General features: G+C 39.2%; 2 protein-coding genes across 3 annotated transcripts in view; both read right to left on the bottom strand.

The window, feature by feature from the left end:
• Positions 1–7,720, bottom strand: part of trit1 (tRNA isopentenyltransferase 1) — a 37,116-nt gene extending 29,396 nt beyond the window's left edge. For both annotated transcript variants that reach the window (XM_079484270.1, XM_079484271.1), the window contains exon 1: positions 7,540–7,720. In XM_079484270.1, the coding sequence (XP_079340396.1) occupies positions 7,540–7,698 (159 nt within the window). In that variant the 5' untranslated portion in view covers positions 7,699–7,720. The remainder of the gene's footprint in view (positions 1–7,539) is intronic.
• Positions 7,721–8,593: 873 nt separating this feature from the next.
• On the bottom strand, positions 8,594–12,952 carry myclb (MYCL proto-oncogene, bHLH transcription factor b). Its single transcript, XM_079485362.1, has 3 exons — positions 12,605–12,952; positions 11,621–12,206; positions 8,594–10,599 (listed from the first exon to the last, which is right to left on the bottom strand). The coding sequence occupies exons 2-3, from the start codon at positions 12,180–12,182 to the stop codon at positions 9,959–9,961; spliced, it is 1,203 nt and encodes a 400-aa protein (XP_079341488.1). The 5' UTR covers positions 12,183–12,206; positions 12,605–12,952; the 3' UTR covers positions 8,594–9,958.
• Positions 12,953–22,802: the final 9,850 nt, after the last annotated feature.

Genomic DNA, 22,802 nt, shown 5'->3' with positions numbered 1-22,802 from the left:
CAGGGATCAATACTGCAATCGCATCTGTTGCCTAAGTGCTGGAAGATCCGCAGCGAGGGAACTTCAGGGCACAGAGTGGTTCTATATATTCCCACAAAAATAATCTGCCTGTATGTGTGCAGGCCTCCATGTATTCTTCGGAATAGATGTGTAGGGCCCCTATGAACAGCCCTTCAGGATAAAGCTAAACTGACACAGTGTGTGGCGGAGACGGACAGAAGGCCCTGTGAATGCACAGCCCGGTCATGTGGCTCTTATTTGGGGCCACGTTTCTTAAGTGCTGCCGGCATTAGCGGGTTTTGTTCTCTGCACCCATTTGTTACCCCCTTTCTATAAGCTCTGTACCAGTCTCTCACTGATACCGAGGCCACCCTGAGCTCCGGGCTTATAGCAGTCATCTCGTTCCTTCTGTTCTCCAGCACTTCCTTTCACATGATCTCTTCCAGTCTCCACGCTAACTCAGTAGACTTAAACCCAAATTCTGTCATCATTTACTCACCCTCTTTCCATTTGAAACCCATTCACTTTTATTGTAAGGACACAAAACCAATGCAAGTCAATGGGTACTGTCGTTGTTCGGTTAACAAAAGTCCTTAAAATACCTTCTTTTGTTGTAAACTACGGCAATTTTTATTTTTGGGTGAACTACAACTTTTAAGAGACCGTTTACAGATTCATATACCCTATGCAGCCACATCCAACTCAAGTTTCAACATCCACAATTTCAACGAACAACAAATCAATTAATGTGGCTAGTTTTACATATGAAGCAGTGCATGAGAATCCAAGCGCTTGAACGTTTCAACAGAGCAGCAAAACAATGGTCAAAAGTATGTGCGCTCATCGAACACAGCCACTACGGGGTGGGGACAATTTCTCTTTGTGTGACAGTGTGTGAATGGGTGTGTGTGTATGAAATAGAGAAAATGAAAGGGAAATGGGGGTGTATTAAAAGAAGAGAGGGTAGCGAATCCAGTGACCCACCCTGCACCACTCAGATGAGTACCCAGACAATGGCTTTATTGTTGATCCACACAGTACCTCAGGCCACGCACGAGACAGCTGCTCCCCACTATTCATGAAGGGAGGGGGGGTCCGGTGGGAGGGCCAGTGATGACCGAGAACTTACAATGAAGTAACAGTGCGACTGACAGCAAGACTGACAGACGTCGTGCACTAGAGGACAACAGACATTTGTATGCAAGTAAACCTAAACTACACCTAAACATGCCCACAGGATGCAATGATGGTTGCCAGATGGTTGCTAAATAGCGCAAGTAAAATTTGCTCTCTACATTAAGGTTCTAGAGGTCCTGCGGCGTTATAAAGTGGGGCGCGTCATTATACAATGGGAACTGCGCAGACACGTGTATGCAGTTTTTGTAAAACGCAGGCTGCGCAGACATGAGTCTTCTTTATACAACATGGGCTGCGCAGACACGCGTCTACTTTATATAACACTGGCTGCGCAGAGAGTCGTCAAGTAGGAAAAAAAGAGACGCATCGTCTTTTTCTTGCCTCGGATTGCGCCAAGAGACCGGCTCAAGAGTTTAACTGGATGTCAGACAGATCTCAGGCTCTGGCGAGGTTGCTTATATGTTGGGATAAATACAGACGTCACAGCAGGCTGCCAGTTCTCGACCGTCAGACAGACTGACACAATTGGATTTTTATTCATTCAAGTCCTATTGAATTCAGCTGCTGGTGTGTTTGGCAAAGGGGGAAAATGATTTCTTCCAAAACCATTAAGTGCCCCAGCAGACGCAGACAAACTGACTCTGCCTTTTATTGCATACAGTTATAATAAGTTATATATAAACGGTTTACCGGTACAATGCGTCCAACACATGCCGCTTTCCAAGAAATGCAAAAGCATTTGGCAAAAATCTTCACATTGAACCGATTCATACAGTTATTATTAGGGCTGCACGATTAATTCCCATTTAAATCGTGATTAAATCGATGTGGCTATTGCGATTGTGAAATCGCAAAGACTGCGATAATGTTTTGTGCATGGTTTGTTCTTGAAGCATGGCTCTGTGATAAGCAGGAAATGCTGCTTCATCTGAAAGCACTGCACGTTTGAGTCGCTATACCGTGCATTTAAAAAAGCATCACCCGTCAAACATCATCATTATAAATATCCTTTATTGGGTGTAACAAACTGTCAGGAGGCATGAAAAACTCTTCTTCTGAGGAGCATTGACGTTTCTGCACGAGAAGGCCCTCTGGCATTCAGAAGCAGCGGCATATGAATTTAACCAGACTTCAGACTTCTTTTTTAAATCGCAGCGAACCTTCAAATCGAGTGCGTTTTTTTCCGAATAATCGTGCAGCCCTAGTTCTTTGTCACCACAGGCTAAAAACACCTTATACTTCCTTTACATTTTTTAATTAAGGTTTAAAATAGAGATTTAAACCGCAAAAAAGATTAAGCACAACAATTACTGGATAGGTTTACACGGGACGGCTCCTGCAGGTTTCCAGCATTGGACAGCCGGTCCTGTCTGCTTTGAGGTCTGATCCATTAATCCACCACACGCGGAGAAGTTAGTACGAACAAGTGCTCAAACCGGTGACGCTTTATCAAAGAATGCTGAAAATGAGCTGAAATCATACAAGAGCTTTAAAGTGTCCAAGGGAGTAGTCAAATCAGATCTATGTGATGGAATTGGTTCCATACAGCAGGGATTGTTGGTTAGTTAACAGGCAGCATGCCGAGCGACGCACTCAACCATATGAAGCATTTTTATCAATCTTTTGTGCGCATAGTAGAACACGGCCCTCATCAGATGTTACACGTATCAGCTGACAAAGCATATACCTCAAGACAGTATGCAGATGCAAGAGATATAACAAGGAATAATGGTATGACAATAACAATCATCGACCAATTCTTTCATTATTACATCGAACATGTGCTATATAATAGAATATGCAGGATTTATTTACTGTAACGTGCAGAATTTATCAATTATTTAACAGCAAATAAATACATCTACTGTTGGGAACGCATGTGACTTCATCCCTTTACAGCACATCTGTCAAATGTATAATCGGCAACCTTAGAGATCCCTATGTAAAGTTTGATTGTTAAGTCTTCTTAAAACATGTAAAACATAAGTGTTGTGTAGTAGCCTATATGAACTGAAATTCATATTCAGTGTTTCCCCTAAGTTTACAGCGAAGGTCTCTATATTTGTGGCGGAGATGCGGACAATAATTTAATCAATTGAGTCGCGTCTGTATATAAAAAGTTAATATCTAATGTTTTCTCAGGCCATTTATTTTATATTCTGATACCCACAGTATGTATGAAACATAGAAAGGCCTGGTAACTGAGAAACTATGTTGTAGGCTCTGATGCTAAAGGGAAGTCCTAGTGGCCTTAATGCCATTCATACTAGAACTTATTCTAATGATCTCTGATTAAAACATGATTTATTATTAAATGCTCATGACATTCTGATTATCAGTGCAATTCATATTATTCAATATTATACTAAATGTAGATGCAAGACGTTAAGGTTTATGCGGTCACAAACCTAGATAGCAAACAGTAAACTGACTGAGCGCTAAAAAGTCTTACTACTAATGCATTATCGTTTACTTAAGCATTACAGTAAAATTGTCCATTTATTTACCTGCTTTCGGTGTCTGCAGGTCTTTATTTGAGACTGGTACTTTCCTGTGTATGGGCGCGCAAGTGTCTGTCAGTTTTCAGCTTTTTGCAAAGAAATGCAATTGAAAAAGAATGTGTTAATGTGTGAGAAATATTAAATTGCTTATCAAATAGCAATGTCTGTCAAAATAAAATTTAGCACGGCCCTATACATAACATATGTTATGTAAACACAAACATTTATTCTGGATACGTTTAATCATTTGACAGCCCTCTTCTAATATGCGGGGAAATTATTGCAATTTTGTATTTAACCAGAAACTGACCGTTAAATTAAGCAATCTGGTGATGTCTCTGGTTTTCTTATTTAAACAATCTTTTTTTCCATACTACACAACACTTATGTTTTACATTACGCAACAATTGAGGCATTACGCAACAATACTGTATACAGCAAGATCGCCAGTATGAAACCGATCCGTTTAAACAGCATGTAAAAGATTAGCGATTCATTCAAAGCTCACGTAGGATGTGAATGAGCTTTGCTCATTTAGTAAGACTGGTTAGTTATGGGCAGGGCCAGACGGAATCTGCCGACATTTTTTGGTAATTCTATGCAGAAGTTTTTTCTTAATCTGCGGAATAGTTTTTAAATTGTTTGAAATGTATTATACGTTAAAAATGTTTTAAAATAAATGTGTTAAATGATTTGAGAGAATTGGCCTTTAAACTTTCCAAAATAAAAGCATTTACAAATCAGCTGTCAAAACTGCCATTAAACCGAAATAAAAATGTTATGAATATGTTTTATAAACACCATTAATATGAACCTACTTGTTTATTTATAATATCCATTTTACATGCAGAATGAGATTTTTATATTAATGATATGATATACATGCAAACTGTGCGCTCTTCACAGCTTTAAACTATGACGATCTCAGTCGTGTTTTTGACTACTTTAATGGATCTTTCAGTGATACTGTTTCAGCGCATGAGATGAAGAAGAAAGGAATTAATTTGGGAAAAAACACAAGCGCTTTAACAAACTTGTTCGCTCATTGCATTATTGTGTGTGAGTTTGCGTCTGATGACGCAGCGCTTCTTAAACCCAAGTATAATGTGAAGGCTAAGCTTGCTTTTATCAACAAAAACACGTGATGCAATACGAACACGACAACCATATCGTGTGGCCATTGATATAGACAGGCTGCTTCATTAGTGGTTTTTACTTTTGCTTTGCGTGAGGTAAGCAAAGGTTTTTACGCTGAATAATGTCACTGCTGCACAGACACCTACTGAGTGCCCTTTGTAAATAGCTGACATGCAAAACAATTGGGTTACATTTATTAAGCACCTCATTGTAACTCATTTGCTACTTTGTGGATGTTTGCCTGGGATTACGCTTAACCATGTTATGATTACGATAGCCTTAAACCCTTCGGATCGATAATTATGTTGATCAAAAGTTGACACCACCACAGAGCATTAAAAACCGGTTCCATCAGTGAGCCCAAACACACGCAAAAGTCCATCATTAAACATTTGGTTAACATTTCCAAGACTGTCTTGAATGGGGTAGGTTGCTGGGATTTTAAAGACTTCATGTGAAAGGTGGGGTCCTCTTAGCATCTACAATCCTTCTGCCTTTTCTCTCACTGCGGTTACAACCCTCTTGACCCCAGCCCTGGTTCCCATGAGCAGTCTGTCAACCCACTCTGGGTCTACTGAACTCTGACCTGTCATGTCATCCTGGGAAACCTGACTACATTTGTTACAACTGTTAGCTCTCTCAGCTTTCCTATTCTGTCCATCTGTACAGTTCTGCCATTCAAAATCCAAACAGTGCGCTGTGTAAGCCGCATAGCTGCTAAATACCAAACAAGTTCATTGAAAGCAACAGGACACAATAGGCGTGAAGGCACCAATTCAGCAAGTGCAAGGAGTTGCGGATGGCCAAACCAAAACCTAACAATCTTATAGTACAAATCACACTCACACAAATAGCTGTGAACAAATGCAATGCCCATCATCAATGTACACATAATACACACATTTATCCCAGCTAGTGTACTCTGGCACAAAAATACACTGACTGTTCTGTTTTGTAGCCTGAACAGCACCAAAAACAAATATGATTTAAAAGCCAACAATTATTCAACAATAATGAACAACTTCTTTTAACCATACTTTCAGAAAAGTCAAACTCTCACAAAATCCAACTAAACCGATATTTACTTTGACAGACAGACCAATTTCCACATTGAAAATTAGTCTTTGCACCACTAAATTGACCCAAATACAAGAAAGGAGAAAAGTGACTTCCCTTATAAACAGGACCATATGCAAATGATGTATCAAAACTTCACGGAGCCCACCCCCTGAGATCCCAGGCCCATTCCAAGGGTCACCAGAGCACAAAAGGGGTCCGTCCATCCCTTTTATCTTTTCTATATCTCGCACAGACATGAATACAGATGTCCAGTTATTTCACCTGATCATGACTCCAACCACACAGTAGAACAAGAGACGTTCTTCTGTCGTTTTTTTGAAGGAATTACAGCTCGATATGATATACGATATCCGCACATTACAAAGCTTCATGTGCTCATAGTCGCCAAATGGAGATGGAAATACCAACCCCTCTCTTTAAAAGATAGAAAAGCCGCAGTGGCAGGAAAGGGTGGCTAGTTAGTATTTGCGGAAAACCGTATTTTCATGAAGTTCACTTGTCAAAAGATCATATTTGAGGCTTGTACCTTACAAAAGTGTACATCTGCCCGATCACTTTGTTTAGCGTTGATGTACTCCGTGTTCGGATTCCAGGATGATTTTATAGCAACTGAAACAAAATGTGTCCATGTGTGTAAACACAGCTACCGACACTGTGAACTTGGGTTGTTCAACGCTGACATGAGCAATAGAATTAATATCTTATTTTTAATATTCAAATTAAACCAAAAAGAATATATCCTACAGTGATATAATTTAGTATAGGTGTACAGTTTTTACTGTGATGTCACACCACTGCAACACATGAAATGGTGCAGATCTTTCGATGCAGCCGTTTTTCCTTGTGGTCCATATGTGGGTTTTAACTTAAATACTATTTATTAAAACTAATCTTAATGTAAAAATGAATCCATTTTGATCCACATGCATAGACTACCACACGTGAACAAAAATGGGTCTAACAATGGGGAGGACTGTAATTTTGGAAGGCTCATAAAACGTAACAACTCAAGGATCACCGATGTGAAAAATGTATGCATGCTCGACTCTAGAATTACAACATTGCATTCTATGGTCGTGCAGATGATGTCTTTTGATTTCAAAATTGGTCTCACTAGGACAGGACTGGCACATGACAGACACACAAGGCGAGATGGGTAAAACAGGTCCATTTACTGAAACCATCAAACAGTTCAAGCCAGGGAATAGAAAAAAGTCATTCAGTAAATTCAGTCTGGAGATGATGCCAGGGATCACTGAGCGGGATTGTCTTGGCTTTATGATCAATTTGTGAATCAGATCGCGAGGAACGTTGTCAAATATGGCGACCAGTGAAGAACACGAGGAGAAAAAAAAAGAACAAACAAATCATCATCGTATACGATTCGTCGTGCAAACGAAAACCAAACATTGTGTAAAAGTGTGTTATTAGTCTATGTACGTATTTGAATTTGACTTATTTTCATGCTTTGCCTAACGTTAACTTACGTCGGCTTAAAACAGCATCAAAACGGACTGCATGTATTCCTAACGACATCAAAGAGTTTGACAACTTCATTTTTGTCACAGTAAACTTTTCACGCTATTACACGGCTATATAAAATGACCTGTCATTTATAAGTAGCAATGTCCTCTCGCCTGCTTTCTTCGTTGACAGCGATTATACAACAGATCGGGTACCTCACCTGCATGGAATCGGCGCTTATTATTTCCCCCTGAAGTCTTTTTCCAATCTCGATAGCCAGTTTAGACTTGCCAGTTCCAGTGGCCCCTAAAATCACCACCAAAGACGGGCTGATACCTTTCCAAAGCGCACGCTGCACACTCAAAGTGGTGGCCGCCATGACAGCTACCTCTCAGAACCATGGAAGGATCTGCGCATGCGCGTTGTCTTGGAGGACTTTGAGGCGGGAACTGTATCCGAGCAACTAAACCTGTTTCCATAGGAACGAAATTAAAGGACTCTGTTTTAACAGGTGAGGAAGGCTCCGTTAATATATAGGACAAAAGTTTATACAAACAAAGAACAAGAAAGTATTGAAAACTGATGTGTAGCAAAATAGCGATGGTACCAAAATGGGGCACTGAGGACAATCAGAAATCACCTTTTCATCCATATTGCCTATTAATCTGTTAGCTAGAATATCGTTATACTAGAAACTAGTAACATCATGACGTATTGGACATGTTTTATTTAGTCAATGTACTATTGACAGCATGTTTTATTTAATCGCTCATATATTTAATATATTTCACAACGCGGTTGACTTCAAAAGGTTGACTTGTGCACCTTCCGGAATACAAGGGTATGAATAGCTCTCTTCCGTCTCCATGGCAACTGAGCGTTCTGCGCACAGGAGAAGAGAGGTGATGGTTGCCATGGCAAAGAAGGCCTCTAAGTGATGTCAACTAAAAACGGCTCCCCCTAATGAAACTATCAATCGAGTTCATCCGATCGATAGGGGTTGATGGAGAAATGCCACTTTTGAGTAAGTATACTTATAATCTATAATCTGAAGTATCTGTGGCAAATTTAAAACTGTTTTAAACAAATAAAGGTACAAAAATATAACAACTCCAGTCCAAAATACTTAAATAACCATTTCTTTAACATCGTAAAGTGTAGTCAGTTGGCCTGTTTAAATTATTTTCTAATCATATGATCTTTGAAATTATTGATATATATATACCGTATGAACGTTTGTGCTGAATGCAAACAAAAGAGATTGAAACTGACATGATTTTAACTGAATTTATTTATCCAATTTCGAGTTTTTGTATATAGGCATATGAGGTACAGAACACAAAGTGCTTAGACAATGCTGCTGCCTTTCATCTCCCAGTATGACACCTGACGCCAAGGAACAAAACAAAAAAATGTATGTTACTGGTGGCATATGCACACTGAAGTGTCATATTCTGACAGCATTTGAACCTTGCAAGACATACAATCTCTTAAATTTGGACTTGGCAAATTACAGTGCAATGGTTTTAAGTATCGACAGTGTTATGGGAGAGAGGGCATATGCCACCAGTATACTTTAACTTCACATTCAAATTGAATTCAAACAATGATACAATGAATTCTGTAAGAAAATATAATTAGTACAAAACTCTTTTAGCAATTTGTTTTTCCCCGCCACAATACAGTAAAGAAAAGTCAGAACATAAGGGAATAGGCACCAAAAACAGCATAACAAAGTGGCTAGTGTTAAAAATGAAATGTTGATAGTGTCGTCTCATTTAAATTTTAGATTTTTTTCACTTTTCTTAACAAAAATAGAAACTTTGAGATACTCTTAGGGAAGGCAGGTAGGCCAACCAAGTTTTAGAACAAATGACAGAAAAATAGAAAATAAAGTCTATTAACAGTGCTGATTTTCGTATTCAAACACAAAGTATGTTTTTTACACAACGATCTGTACAACCCTACAATTATATACATATGTCCAAAGAATATGCCACAGTTTATATACACTGAAAGGCTGTGCTGGACGCTGTCCTGAATGTTAAGAATAGCAAAAAAAACATAGAACATGTAATGTAACAAAATAACAGTGATGCAACTTCCTGCCTGATAAACTCACACGTGGCAATAGGGGCACACAGCTCTCCTTTCGAGTTAAAGTAACGAAGCACTATTAAAGGAGAAAACAGATTGATCAAAATACCCTTAAATATATTTAACCTGATAATTTTTTCAACATTCTGCCGCAAATACCTTTTACAAGACCAATTACACATGCATATTATTGCCACCTTTCAAATAAAGCCTAATTTCACATGCAAAGTTAATTAAATAATACATCTGCACCTTTTGCGAGATCATTTTAGAGAGCACATTCAAATAATTCACGGCTAGATCTTTCAATCTCAAATGAAAGATGTTTGAAATCTCTTTGGGATAATGTCTGAAGCTTTGTGGGGTCTACTTAAGAACAATGGTACCGCCGCTTCATATCAGATTTTTAAAGTATGTATCCAGCTACAAAGGCAAATGTGCAAAGAACAAAAACAGAAGATCTAAACTCAAAACGTAGAGTCCGTCCATTAAATATCCATATTTGAATGAAACACGCAGCTCTACACAGTTGGCATGATATTTTATGCACGTTTCAGTTCAGCTAGTTTCCGCAGTAACTGCTGTTGCCTGCTTCTCAACTGCTTCTTCTCTTGGGCCTTTTGTTTGTCGCTGGCATGCAGCGTGCGCAAGTATTCTGTGGCCTTGGTCAGGATCACTACTTTAGGCGTCTTTGGACAATCAACCAGGCCTGGGATCTCATCTCGAAGAGCCAGGAATCGGGAACGCAGATCATTACGTCTCTTTCTCTCCAAGAAATTGTGCGTCTTGCGCTTGTCTGTGTCTTCGCAGTCTGAACTCTGAGGGCTGGATGGTTGGGACCTAGGGTGGTAAGACGCATAGGTTGGAGAGGCAATCTGACACGGGGCCGGAACGGACGGGGAGGGTAACTGGCTTTTGCATTCAATGGTTTGAGGAGTGGACCCCAGCCGGGGCTGCAGGATCTCCTGCCGGATCTTTTTGGGGGGAGGTTCCTCATCAGGATAACTGTCTGGCGAGCGAGCGGCGTAGTTGTGTTGTTGCTGGTGGATGGAGATGTGGAAACGTTTCATGCATGGGTCATATGGGTCTGCCCGAACTGTGATGGTGACCGGTTTACGGGCGTTTACCAAGCGTGGCTTGTTTTGCTTGTGTTCCACGGTCACCACATCAATCTCTTCATCATCTGCAGAAACAACAAAATGATATGAAGAACATCAGTTCTGCATCCGTCATGCAGTGTACATAACTTGTATAGCATTAAGTGTGGACAGAATATTAACTACACAGCTAAACTTGACCAAACTTTAGCATGTATGCAATTCAACTATAAAGATTCTTATTTTAACTTAATTTGGAAAGCAACCTCTCATTTGATGCATTTCAAAACTGTATCAACATGAAATTAAAGATTATATTTGTTCCCTATTCTCAGCAAATTAAATATTTGCAAAAATACTATATACTAATATCATGTGTAAAAAAAGAACTTTCAGTCACCACAAATGCGGTTTCATAAGAGAAACATCATAAGAGATATTTTGAAGAATGTTGGCAACCAAACAACATTGGACACCATTGACTTCCATCTTATGGACACAAAACCGCTGAGACATTTCTCAAAATATCTTCTTTTGTGTTTCAATGAAGAAATTGGGCGACATTGGGGTAAAACAATTATGACACTTTACCGATTCTGTAAGGCCTAGAATAATAATAATAATAATAATAAGTAGAAAATTATTGATCAACACTAAAATAGCAGTTTTAGATTATCATGAACTGCATTCAATACTTCAGAATTCAAGCAACGGTATCATTGGTTTCTGCTGATCGTGTACTAGGCACCACCCACAAATAAAACAATTTCTCCTTTTGTTAAACTTAGAGAATGTGGAAGCTGAGCACTGCAACAAGTCCACACTATTACATTCCACAAATATCAAGTAATAATCAACATGACACGCCGACCTTAATCCCTGCATTTACAAACCTTTCTATGCAAGTGTGTGAAGTGTTAGCTTAATCTGCTTAAAATACCATTCATTCATATACAATTAGATTTGCGTATACACATGAACAGCTGTACAGGATGATCAGAGAGATCTGTCAGTGTCAAAAGAAGGGAGGGGTAAAGCCCCGGTCTCCATTAGATAAGGAGTCACCCATGCGTTTTGTTCTCGTTCAAAGTCAAGGTCTTAGCTTACCAGAGGAGTCGGTGCGAGATTCTGACCCGGACGACACCTGTTTCTTGCAGCTGCCACTCATAGGGAAGGTAAGGACAGCTGCTGGATCCACGCAATCTGTCGCCAAGCTGTGGAGTCCCGGCGCGTCCGCGGAGACGCACTGCGCCTTGCTGGCGAGTTTCGACTGCGCCGAGAGTCTCTCGTTGACAACTTTCTCCAGCCGCTGACTGGCGGAGAAGCAGCTCCACATGCAGTCCTGAATAATGATGGAGCTCAAGTTCTCGAAAGTGTCCTCCGCATTGAGTCTGCACTGTCCCTCCTGCTCGTCGTCCTGCCCCAGGAATTGGGACACCCACTCCAGTCGGTCCCCTGGAGATGGGCCGGTGCCTTCCAGTATCCTAACAGGAGACATGGGCGGGGTTGGCACGAGCTCGAATTTCTTCCAAATGTCTTCGCTCGGTGCGGTCGATTTGAAAAAGTCCTCATCCAAGTTGTGGTCGTCGTAGAAATAATGCTGATATTGGTCGTGTTCCTCCATCTCCCGCTTCTTGTTGCGCGATGCGTTTGTACCGATGCCTGGCATTTGCGTCTTCTCAAAGCTCGAGAGCTACAAAAAGAGATCGAGACATTTATAAATAATCCCATCGTGGTGTTTAATCTACGACAGGAAGTTAATTTAACGCACTCTTTTATTTTTTTATTAACGAACTTTGTAAAAAAAATTATGATATTGCAGTCATTTGCAAGCACTGTGTTTATTATTTAAGGATTTGTGTCATTAATTCACCAATGAACGCACAAAATACAATGCTATATTATCGCGTCTCTATAGTTGCACTTTAATGCAACAAAACTTGTAGTTTCGTAACTCTATTACATAACACGCATCGTGTTAGTTTATGCGCTAACGTTACCATCTAAACAACTCCTCCACAGTTCGTGAATACTTCTGCAAAATGCCTCTTATCCGCTCAAATTAAAGCATATCAACTAGAAAACACTTACCGTAGTGTAGTGCCAGTCGACGCGGAGTAGGGCACGTCATTTGAAAGGCGAAAATAAAGGCTTGCGGTAAAAATCCACCGGTAAAATCCAGCAACAGAAATGATTCCCGCACTTCGCTATTTACACAGAAAAAGCGTTCATGTCAACAAGTGAAGTAGGCGTCCACAGCCGTTTGCTGAATAATCCTGTCGTTTTTCCAGCTCTCTAATGTGGCTGTTGTTGTTGTTTTGGGGGATGTTGCTCTCCGGTTCTTCGTGAGAACTTCGCTTGACTCTTTCCAGCAGGAGTATAACACCTTCTCAAGCCACAGCTCAGCTCACTATGGACACCTGAAACGAGTACCGCACTATATTATCAGGACAAAGTAGTGGCTTTATTTGCATAATAGGCGTGTGTAGTCCGTTAGCCACGCCCGTCGTTTAAAGAGACCGTCTGCTGCCTAGACGTGCATTGCAGGCTGCATCGTCTGATGTGTCGAGTTGAGACTGTTGTTGGTTGTCAAGGGCCATATCGCATAATGTTGCTGCTAATGTTGTTTAAAAGTTACTGAAAATGTTAATTTACGCACTCACAAAACATTTACATTTATCGACACTTTTTATTAAAAATGACAAGTTGTCATCCGTGACCCTTAAGTAAGAAAGGTCATGAAGCTGAGACGCCAACGAGAGTGTTTTTATTAACTACAGGAATTAGATGAGAAAATGTGTCAAGCAAATTACCTCAATGTTATTTTTTTATAGAATGATCTCAAAAAGTGTTTAGAAAAGTGAAGCGATTTAGTTTGTTGCTGGTGTTTTGGGTGAAACTAAGTCTTTTATGCCCTATCAAGTTAAGTGAAACATTTTGTAACATGATTTTGATGACATCGTACATTGTTGAATTATTAATGAAAGAGTAATTCTCAGGCTTGTGCGTCACGTATGAATGTATTTAGCTGAAGATGATAATTAGTTCAAGACAGTTGAATGAATCACTGACACTTCTCAAGCTGATTGATCATGTGTTTTTGCTTTATGCTCGTGACCATGTGTCCTTTTTCTGCCAATGTCCCATATGGCAAATCTATGGCATTAGGAAGGAAATAGTTGTGGACTAGTCTCTCTTAATTCAGCGTCTGTCCTTTCCTTTCTTTACCTCATAATTTAAGACCTTGACCATATGCAGAACAAAGACACTTCCCACAGTGATTGACAACTGTCCCCGGAGAGATGAAAACCCCCTTGGCTTTATGTTCAAAATTTACTTTATGACCCCCTCTTTTTGTCCAAATGTCATTTGGAAACGTTTGTGGGAGGAATGTGAAAGACACCAGGCTGGGTGAGTTTAATCGGTTTGTATACAATTGTATCAAATCAATCTGTTTCTTCACCTTGTTTCTTAACCAAGCTGCCACTTGTTGTGAAAATATTTGCATGTGACGTAAGTCATTTAAAGAAAATCTCTAAAGGAATGTATGTAGGGTGCAAAGTGGAACCCCTGCAGTTACATGCATGAGCGCACTGCAAATCTGTGATCTGGCCCATTTCCTTGCACAGCAGAAAAAAATGAACTGCGTGAGATGGAGCTGGTACATGTGTGACTCTGGGGACAATGACTTGAAGAGAAGTGTGTGCTTGCATGCACGTGTGTGTGTTAGTGTGAATGAGTGGCAGAGGTTGTTGTACATTAGCATGATGTTATCATATGCAAGAGGTGCTAATTAAGAATTCTGCTCATAAAGCTGTGCACTGGAGAGAAATAGAAAGAAAGAAAGAAAGAAAGAAAGAAAGAAAGAAAGAAAGAAAGAAAGAAAGAAAGAAAGCTCCTTAATTTCTAGGATGACAAATGTTCCTGCTACAGGAACCCGTAAGGGTGCTCTTTCTTTTCGAAGCAATCAGATTTAAAGTTTTCACCTGGTGGAAGATAGAATGCACAAAAGCATCCCACAGATGCAGACTGAAAGGCTGGATTGGTCCTGTAAACCTGGGATGTTGCAGTGACCATTCCTGCTCTTTTATATTTGGCTCTATGATCCATAAATTAATATTAAATCTGAACCTACACTGCAAAAAGGAAAGTCGTCAGAAAAACCCCTTAAAACAAAAAAATTGTAAGTAACATTGCACGTTATGTTACACCTGACATGTTCATTTTCCTTCTTTTATATATTTTTTAAATCTTAAAACAGTTCTGTAAAAATAATACCGTAAAATTAGTATTTATTACTTTAAACTGAGCGAAGATAAACAGATGTCTTTTGAGAGATTGATGTGAAAAATCCAGTTGCCAGGACAGCTGTCTTTTTTAGGTGTTATCACGTTAAGAATCCCTGAGAGAACGACCTGTTAGAAAAACTAAATTAAGACGTCAGATTAGAAATTATATCATCAATCAGTCTATTTGTTAAATACAGTCAAAAAATTACAGAAATAAAAGACTGCAAATATAAAAAAATACAGAGAAACCATGTTTTACAGGAAAACATGTAAATTTTTTACAGTGTCTTCAAACTCTCGTTGCTTACAGAGGTACATCTGACTGGCATCATGAATTCCCAGGAGCTAGATGCCTGAATAAATGGTTGACTAAGCAGATTCAATACCACCTGACGCCTTTTTAATCAGAAGAGGACAAGAGCAGAGTGTTGTCCCTAAATGTGTTATAGAGGTCAAGGTCTCGTGATGTTGTTGACCATTATGCACAAAACAGAGCTGAGACCTGTCCTTTTGATCTATTATGATCTTGCCTGCTTTGCACCTCCCAGAATCCTCAGATTAAATCTGAACTGGCAGCATCAGTCAACAGACAAATCAGAAAAAATGTATCATCAAATGCATGTGAAAATAAAAAGTATAGCTGCATGAGTATGTACAGTATATTGAATTGAAGCAAAGCTACGCAAGACTGTGAGGTGGCACAGAGACTTCTGGATGCATATATTTCTAAATGCAAGGTGATTCATACTTTGTACATGATGTAACACATTGTAAAAATCTGTATTTAGTCAATAAAGTAGGTGTATTTTCAAATACAATCTCTAAGAATCTGTAATTCATACTTAAAAGTGTATTTTTAAAGGGGATGTGCGAGGGTGTTTCATGCATTCTGACTTTACAAATTTAAACGTGCAGTCTTCGCATGGTCAACTTGTCAAAAAACAAGTCGGACGTATTGTGTAGTATTTCTGTGCTCGATACACTCCCCCAAACACGCCCACGGCATGGCGAAAGAAATCGCCCAACAAACCAACAACCGATGAGCGATAGGAAGACCCGCTTAACATCAAGATTGGCTGTGCTGCATCCAGATTGGCAGAGATGTGAGCCTGCAGCTGCTGCTTGTTACTCTTGCGAAATGTAGAGAAGTTGATGTGTGTTTGTTTGTTCACAGCATTTCAGTGATTGTTGTTATATTAAAGGGGATATAAGGCTGGATTTGGAGATCGTTTGAAACTGAAATATGTCAGTCACGGTAAGTGAGTCATGTGTCTGTGTTTTGTTGGCATTGGGTGCGCACATGCTTTAGTACACGTCGTATGTTTTAGGAAATACATCGTAAAAAAAAACATATCTATAGGATAAGCAGAGTTTCTTAAAGATTGATAAGTATAGATCTCATGCAGCTACTGTCTCTCGTGGTGTACCACAGGGTTCGGTTCTTGGTCCACTCTTATTTCTCATCTATGTGCTTCCATTGGGTAAGATTATCAGATGTCATGGTCTTAATTTTCAGTTATGCTGATGATATTCAAATTTACCTTACAGTTAAACCTGACTCCGTTAGTCCTCCCCTCTCTATTGTCTCCTGTCTTCGAGAACTTAGTCCCTGGATGTCTGCCAACTTCTTACAATTAAATGACGATAAAATTGAAAGCATGATGGTCAGCCCAAACTCAAAGTATACCTTTCCCACTATGACATTTTCATTGATATTGATGGTGTCCAGCTTAGGCCCTCGGAAACTGTGCGGTTTGACCCAATGTTCTGTTTTGTTTCGCATATCAGTCAGACTGTTAAAGGAGGCCTAACATTCTATTACATCCATTATTGTGCCTTCATTTTACTGTTAAACGTGCTGGGTCCTCAACATGGTCAACTTGTTAAAAAATGAGTTGGATGCATGACGTAGTATTTCTGTGCTCGATACTGTCCGCCAGAACTGCAACTTTTTTCAGAAAGGTTTTTAGAAGTCTGGATCCCTGTTTCGAATCAAGGATCCTGTGGTTTTGATTGGCCATTCTCCTGGAAGAGCACACCCATGAATGAACCAGAGAGCGAACGGAAGTGCACACCGATCAGCGTGTTTCCTTCCTGGAGAAGCCAAGGTGAGCACCGCGCGTATAGTCTATTGTAGTTGTTTTAGCTAAGAGCTAAAAATGGCGCCTAAGAGATGTGTTTTTGGATGTGAGGGGATAAAAGCCTTATTCAGGTCTCCAAAGCACCCTGTGTCACGACAGCCGTAGATGGAGTTTGTATTTCCCAGACAGTTGCGACAATGTTTTTGTTTGTGAACGTCATTTCGAAGAAGATTGTTTCTCAAACAAGTACCATTTCTTCGGAAATAATCGTACAGCTTCATCTATCTTCTGTAGATGTGAGAAAACTAAACACTTTTCAGAGATATTACCTGCCAAAGTTATTGATCGTCTTCAAATGTTGCAGAACTCTGCTGCTCGAGTAGTTTCATTTAACAAAAAATGGTCACATATCACTCCCATCCTTCATCAACATCACTGGCTTCCTGTGGCAAATCGCATTCACTTTAAAGTGTTGATTTTAGTATACAAGGCCTGTCATGGCCTTACACTTCAGTACCTAGCTGAGTTATTGCCACCATATGCTCCTGCCAGGACTTTCAGATCTAGCAATGACTGCTTACTTGTTGTGCCTAGGTACAGGCGCTCAACATCTCTGTATTTTAGGCCCGAAATTATGGAATAGGCTGCCCCATAATCTTCGTGCTGTCCCGACTCTTCAGGCCTTTAAGTCTCAATTTAAAGCTCATCTATTCACTATCTTCTCAGACTAACATTTTTCAAACTTCTCACCTATAGGTTAACTGACCATTTTTAATGTGATTTACATTTATGCATTTGGCGGACACTTTTATTCAAAACGAATGACTTTTATAAATGTGATTAAACTAAAGTTTAATGTAAAAACTGTACTTAACAAATTAGAGGGAAAATGTGTGAATAACTAGATGTGCAGTAATTGCATATGGATGACAGTATACATCTAAATACCTTTCCCTTAGCTGAGGCCACAGGGTAGTGTGTGAAATGGGATTTGGGGCCCTAGAGTGCTCCCCGTGTCTCTGTTGTTTCCCATTGGCTGTATTTTAAAAGATGCACAAGCCAATCCCGACCCATCCCTCGCCTGCTGTGTGCATATGCAAATGAAGGTTGTTCGTGGGTGGGTTGACATCACTTTGATATGTATGTGTGAGATAGATGAGAGAGGGCAACAGAGCCAACAAGCTGAAAGTTCTCTGTGTGAAATTGATGATGGTTCTTTATTAGTCGTGTGCAGTATGCAAATACATTGTCTTTTAATAAGTTCAAGTTATTTTTTATTTTTTAAATGAAAGGCCACATTTAAAACATATAAAAGTATTGAATTTGAAAATAATCCAAAGAAAAATTGGAAAATAAATTGGTTTAAATTAGTTGTGATACTAGGATATAAGATATATAAATAAAATATTGTTAGTTTTTGCAAATGAAGTATCTACCGATCATTCACTTCAGAAATAGTCACAGAAATACATTAACCACCATGATAGACACCATTCATGTATATCCTGTGACCCTGTTAAAACAGCGTATGTAGTAGCATCTGTATGTAAATCACAATTGTAACGCCACTCCTTTTAAAGTGTCCATTTTGGCATTGGTATCTTTTGAATATGTGATTTTTCTGCTCTGAATTGATCGAATGAAATCCAGAGATGCTCTTTTTCACACTCCCATGCTTCTCATGAATATACAAGCGAACCAACAAGAGGTCCAGGCATAGAGGTTTTGTCCAGTGGGTTTCAAAGCGGCAACTATTGACCAGCACGACTGAATGTAAGTGGGAGGGTCATTTGGCCCCAGTGATTGATAGGTGCTCATTAATCGAAAAGGGTGTGTTTTTTTTTGCTGCATTCTTGAGACTTGAGAAAGCCGGCTGTCAGCTCGGTTCTGGGTACGGCTTGTACTTGTTGCAAACTGCATATTGGCAGCAGAAATGGGGCGAGAGAGAGAGACCAAACGAGAGGGAGAGAGGATAGATGGGATGGAGAGAGAGGTGGTGCATTTCACAACAACAGCCACGGAGTGAATAGATTTCATAACCAGTATCTGAGAAATGCGAAGGCTTAACAAAGTGAGCAGTTGGTTGACTGTTCCTCGCTGTTTGAAATGTTATTCCAGTGTAGTGACTATTTGCATGTTTAAACATGTGGAGGTTATGAAACGTGAATTGCATCTGTTTAAATCTACTTGTTAAACAAATTTTCCATTGAAATCTAATGTTTACTATATTCCGACTGTAGCTAAACTCAAACTCTGCATCGGGTGCAAAATCATTAGGATGCAACTTAACGTGCCATTTAGATCTTGCTGTTGCAGTTTGCTCTGTTGTCTTTTCAAACATCAGATAAGGCAGAATTTGCACGCAGGTATCTATTACAGTCATATACTTCTCTTTTCCACTATTTAAAGATGTAAAAGAGGAAACTGAGCATCATACATGTGTTAACTACTTCACTCATTTCACCTTTGCCACTTAGACTCAAAGGTGGGCTTTATTCACACGGTGCCAGTAACCAACCCCCCACACCTAAGCGACCCCCAAGGCAATCGCCATAAACGGCTTAAAACATCTTATCAACTACAGAGCAAAACCATGGTAAAAACACTCTATGGCATATGTTTATTACGTGAGATATCACAGATCTATGAAAAGATTGCATATCTTAGTCTTTAACCCCAATTTAACATTCAAAAACATATTCAAGATCCATTGATTCAAAACGGGCACGTTCTTTGTTGTATTCCAACGTGTATTTATTTCCTTCAGTATAGCTTACTAGATTGAATCTTTGTATAGATGTATATTAAGTACCTGTATATGAAATGCAACGCTCCCGCTACACTTTGAATACTTTCACTGACCGAGAGACCTAATTTGCTTGGGTTGTACATCACTTGTTAACATTATTTGTATTTTGGTTGCTAGGCTTAAAACCAAAGTGATTGTGTTTGTATGTAAAGATTAAATAGTACAGTAGGGAGAGATTCCAAAACCTCTCTGCTGTATCCTGATTCAACCTGGCTCTTGCTTATTCACACCCACTCAACTCCAAGAGCTTGTGATAGCTCTGCAATCTCTGGCAGACACCTGCCCACCCACCTGCTTACACATACAGATTTACATGCACAAATTAAGCACCCGTACACACTCACTGCTATAAAAACAGCCATAAAAGCACCATAAAAGCACAGTATAAGGAGTTCATACCGCTGTGCTATATTTGAGGTCTTTTGATGTATGATGAGGAAGCAATTGATATTTGAGTTCAACTTTCAACTGAAATTGAAACCACTTATATGAATTTCCTCTTTCTGAAGGTCTGAAAAATATACATATCGAAATATTATTTGTGATTGTCTTCAAAATTAAACAAATGCTTTTTAAATGAATATTAAAGATGTACAGTTAGGGGTACATTACTCACATACACACACACACACACACACACAGTCAAAATAATTAAAAAACAACAGAAACAATACAGGATTGAAATTTTTTAAATAAAATTATTAAATAAATAATAAATTATTAAATAATAAGATATGTATACATATAAAGATACATTTCACAGCTTTGTCTGTTTCTCAATTCCAAGAACACAAGGAATGGACTTCTCCCGGAGGTTTGAGACAGCCTCAGAAAACACGCCGCAATGACTTATGGGACTTCTAGTGGATTTCGTAATGTGCATGTCTGCATGCAATGCATCCTTGATATCCAAAAAACACATCCGGGTACTTTCATGCGTTTTCTGTTCCTGAGTATTGGAACCAAACTTTGACGGTTATTGATGACGTAGAGCGAGAAAAGGATGACACTGAAGAATGCATATTGAGAAACGGCCATGGTATTTTTCTGTTTGTTAAATCTCTCCCTGAAATGAAAAATACTACTGGCTAAGCTGAAAAAGTAACAAATAATGAAATGATGTCCTAATGAAAAAAACGCATCATTTATCAATATCACAGTTAAATATGTGTATAACACAGTAACTGCAAGATAAGTATGACCCAATCTATTTACAGTAAGAGAGATTTGATTATGTTATTTGTCGTCAAGTGAGGAATTGGTTCTCACCGTAGATTCTTGTGTGTCATAATAAACACACACAATTTAAAGCAGTTTAGATATGCAGGGATACAAAATAGTTTGTATAGAAAAGGTTGAATGACATGGTAGTGAGAAATAATGACAGAAAGGATAGTAAGAGAGAATAAGACAGACAGAGAGAGAGAGAGAGAGAGAGAGATTGGGTTTAATTACGTCATCTGGCTCTAAAGTGATCTCTCTCCTTCAGGTCACCTCCTCCACATTCCTGAAAATCCATCAGGCAGCCAAAAACCATGATCACGTCATTGATTTCATGCCATCTTTACTTGATCATACAGAAACACTGTTTGTTAATCACATGGATTGCAGACTTCCTTGAAAACGAATCAAAACGCCAGCGAAACAAAACCACAATTGTCAGAATGGGCCTAGATTTTGCATGCAAAGAGATTACATTGGTAACATGAGTCAAGAATGATGTGACGGTCATAGACACAATAATAGAACATAAAACTGGTTCACATGACCTCACAATTTAATGTGTAAAGGCCTACAGTAAATCTATAGTTATATATCGGCTTCCCTGCTCAAGGTTGTCTGCTTTTTTTTACCACTGGATAAACAATCGCTATTCCACCAGTGAAACAGTCTCTTTCAGATGGGTTCTGTTGGAATGTAGAGGCTGTTCACAAAAAGGCAGCTCATCCTGGCCGGCAATATGCTCAAAATCAAGATTAGCAGGCCTTCACAAAGAGCAGCGTTGAGCCGGGACGGTCTAGATGAACTGACGTGACCTGTGGAAAGAGATGCCCATTTCAAAGAGCTGGATCCCATATATCAACACTTTTCCCATAATGGCAGAGTAATCTGGCCCCTGATTGCAAAATAAAAGCGACAGTTTTAGCAATATTTAAATGCATATGCACATACCACAGTTTAAAGATTTGACCAAAAAACATACTGTTATTCAGAGCGATATTATATTTTCAGTGATATTTTTTCTCAGACGCTTTGGTGTGTTTCACATGTCTTCCAGTAAACTCTCAGTTAAAGTTCTGTAAATTTAAGGAAGTCTGTTGGAAAGATAACAGTTATAGAACCTCAACTAAGCCAATTGAAAAGGTTTTTTTTTGTTGGTTCAACTTAAAAAAGATGACAAATTTTGAGCTATCTAACTTAAAAATATTAGTTAAAGGTCCAGTGTATGAAATTTTACTGGCATCTTATGACGCTTTTCCACTGCATAGTACTGCACGGTACGCATTTTCATACTTAATATTGGCATTTTCGTTGAATGCTCTTTGACAGTAATATATATAGAATGAGACCCTTAACGCAATGCTAAATGCTACATTAGCTTACCCTAGTGCGCCATCGAGCTAACCAAATGATCGCTGTATGCTCCTTGATGTAAGATTTCCCAAACTCTCTTGTATTTTAGCAGTCTTTTGTTTTCGCCTCATTACCGAAGGAGATAGCATATTGCGTTGCGGAAATGCGTTCTGTAGAGCAGTTTGTCTGTTTAGAGCTACTGTAGAAACAACATGGCCAATGTCCTTTTCACAATGACGTAACTTAACTTCTGCCTAGCTTTGATCTTGTCTTAAGCGAAAATTTGTCTGAAAGATGTTGTACATCATCTAGCCGTATTTGTGGCAGCTGTGCAAGGGACTTGGTAAACTCCATTCTGAGGCGCTAGCGGAAGTAACGATTCACTGCTTCGCGACAGAATGCATGACGTCATGTGAAATAAAAACAACGCTTCATTACGTAAGATCTTTATACACCTCTGAAGACATAGTCATGTAAATGTGACCCTGGATGATGAAACCAGTAGTAATGGGATTTTTTTACATCACATGAAAGCC

This window comes from Barbatula barbatula (assembly GCF_947034865.1).
Source record: "Barbatula barbatula genome assembly, chromosome: 21".
Taxonomy (NCBI): Eukaryota; Metazoa; Chordata; class Actinopteri; order Cypriniformes; family Nemacheilidae; genus Barbatula; species Barbatula barbatula.
The sequence above is the reverse complement of the archived record's forward strand: the minus strand, read 5'-3'. Positions and strand labels throughout refer to the sequence as shown.

Coding starts and splice junctions, on each gene's coding strand:
- myclb (XM_079485362.1), bottom strand. CDS start 12,182: ATGCCAGGCATCGGTACAAACGCATCGCGCAACAAGAAGCGGGAGATG. Junction 10,600..11,620: donor ATCTCGCACCGACTCCTCTG/GTAAGCTAAGAC, acceptor TTGTTTCTGCAG/ATGATGAAGAGATTGATGTG.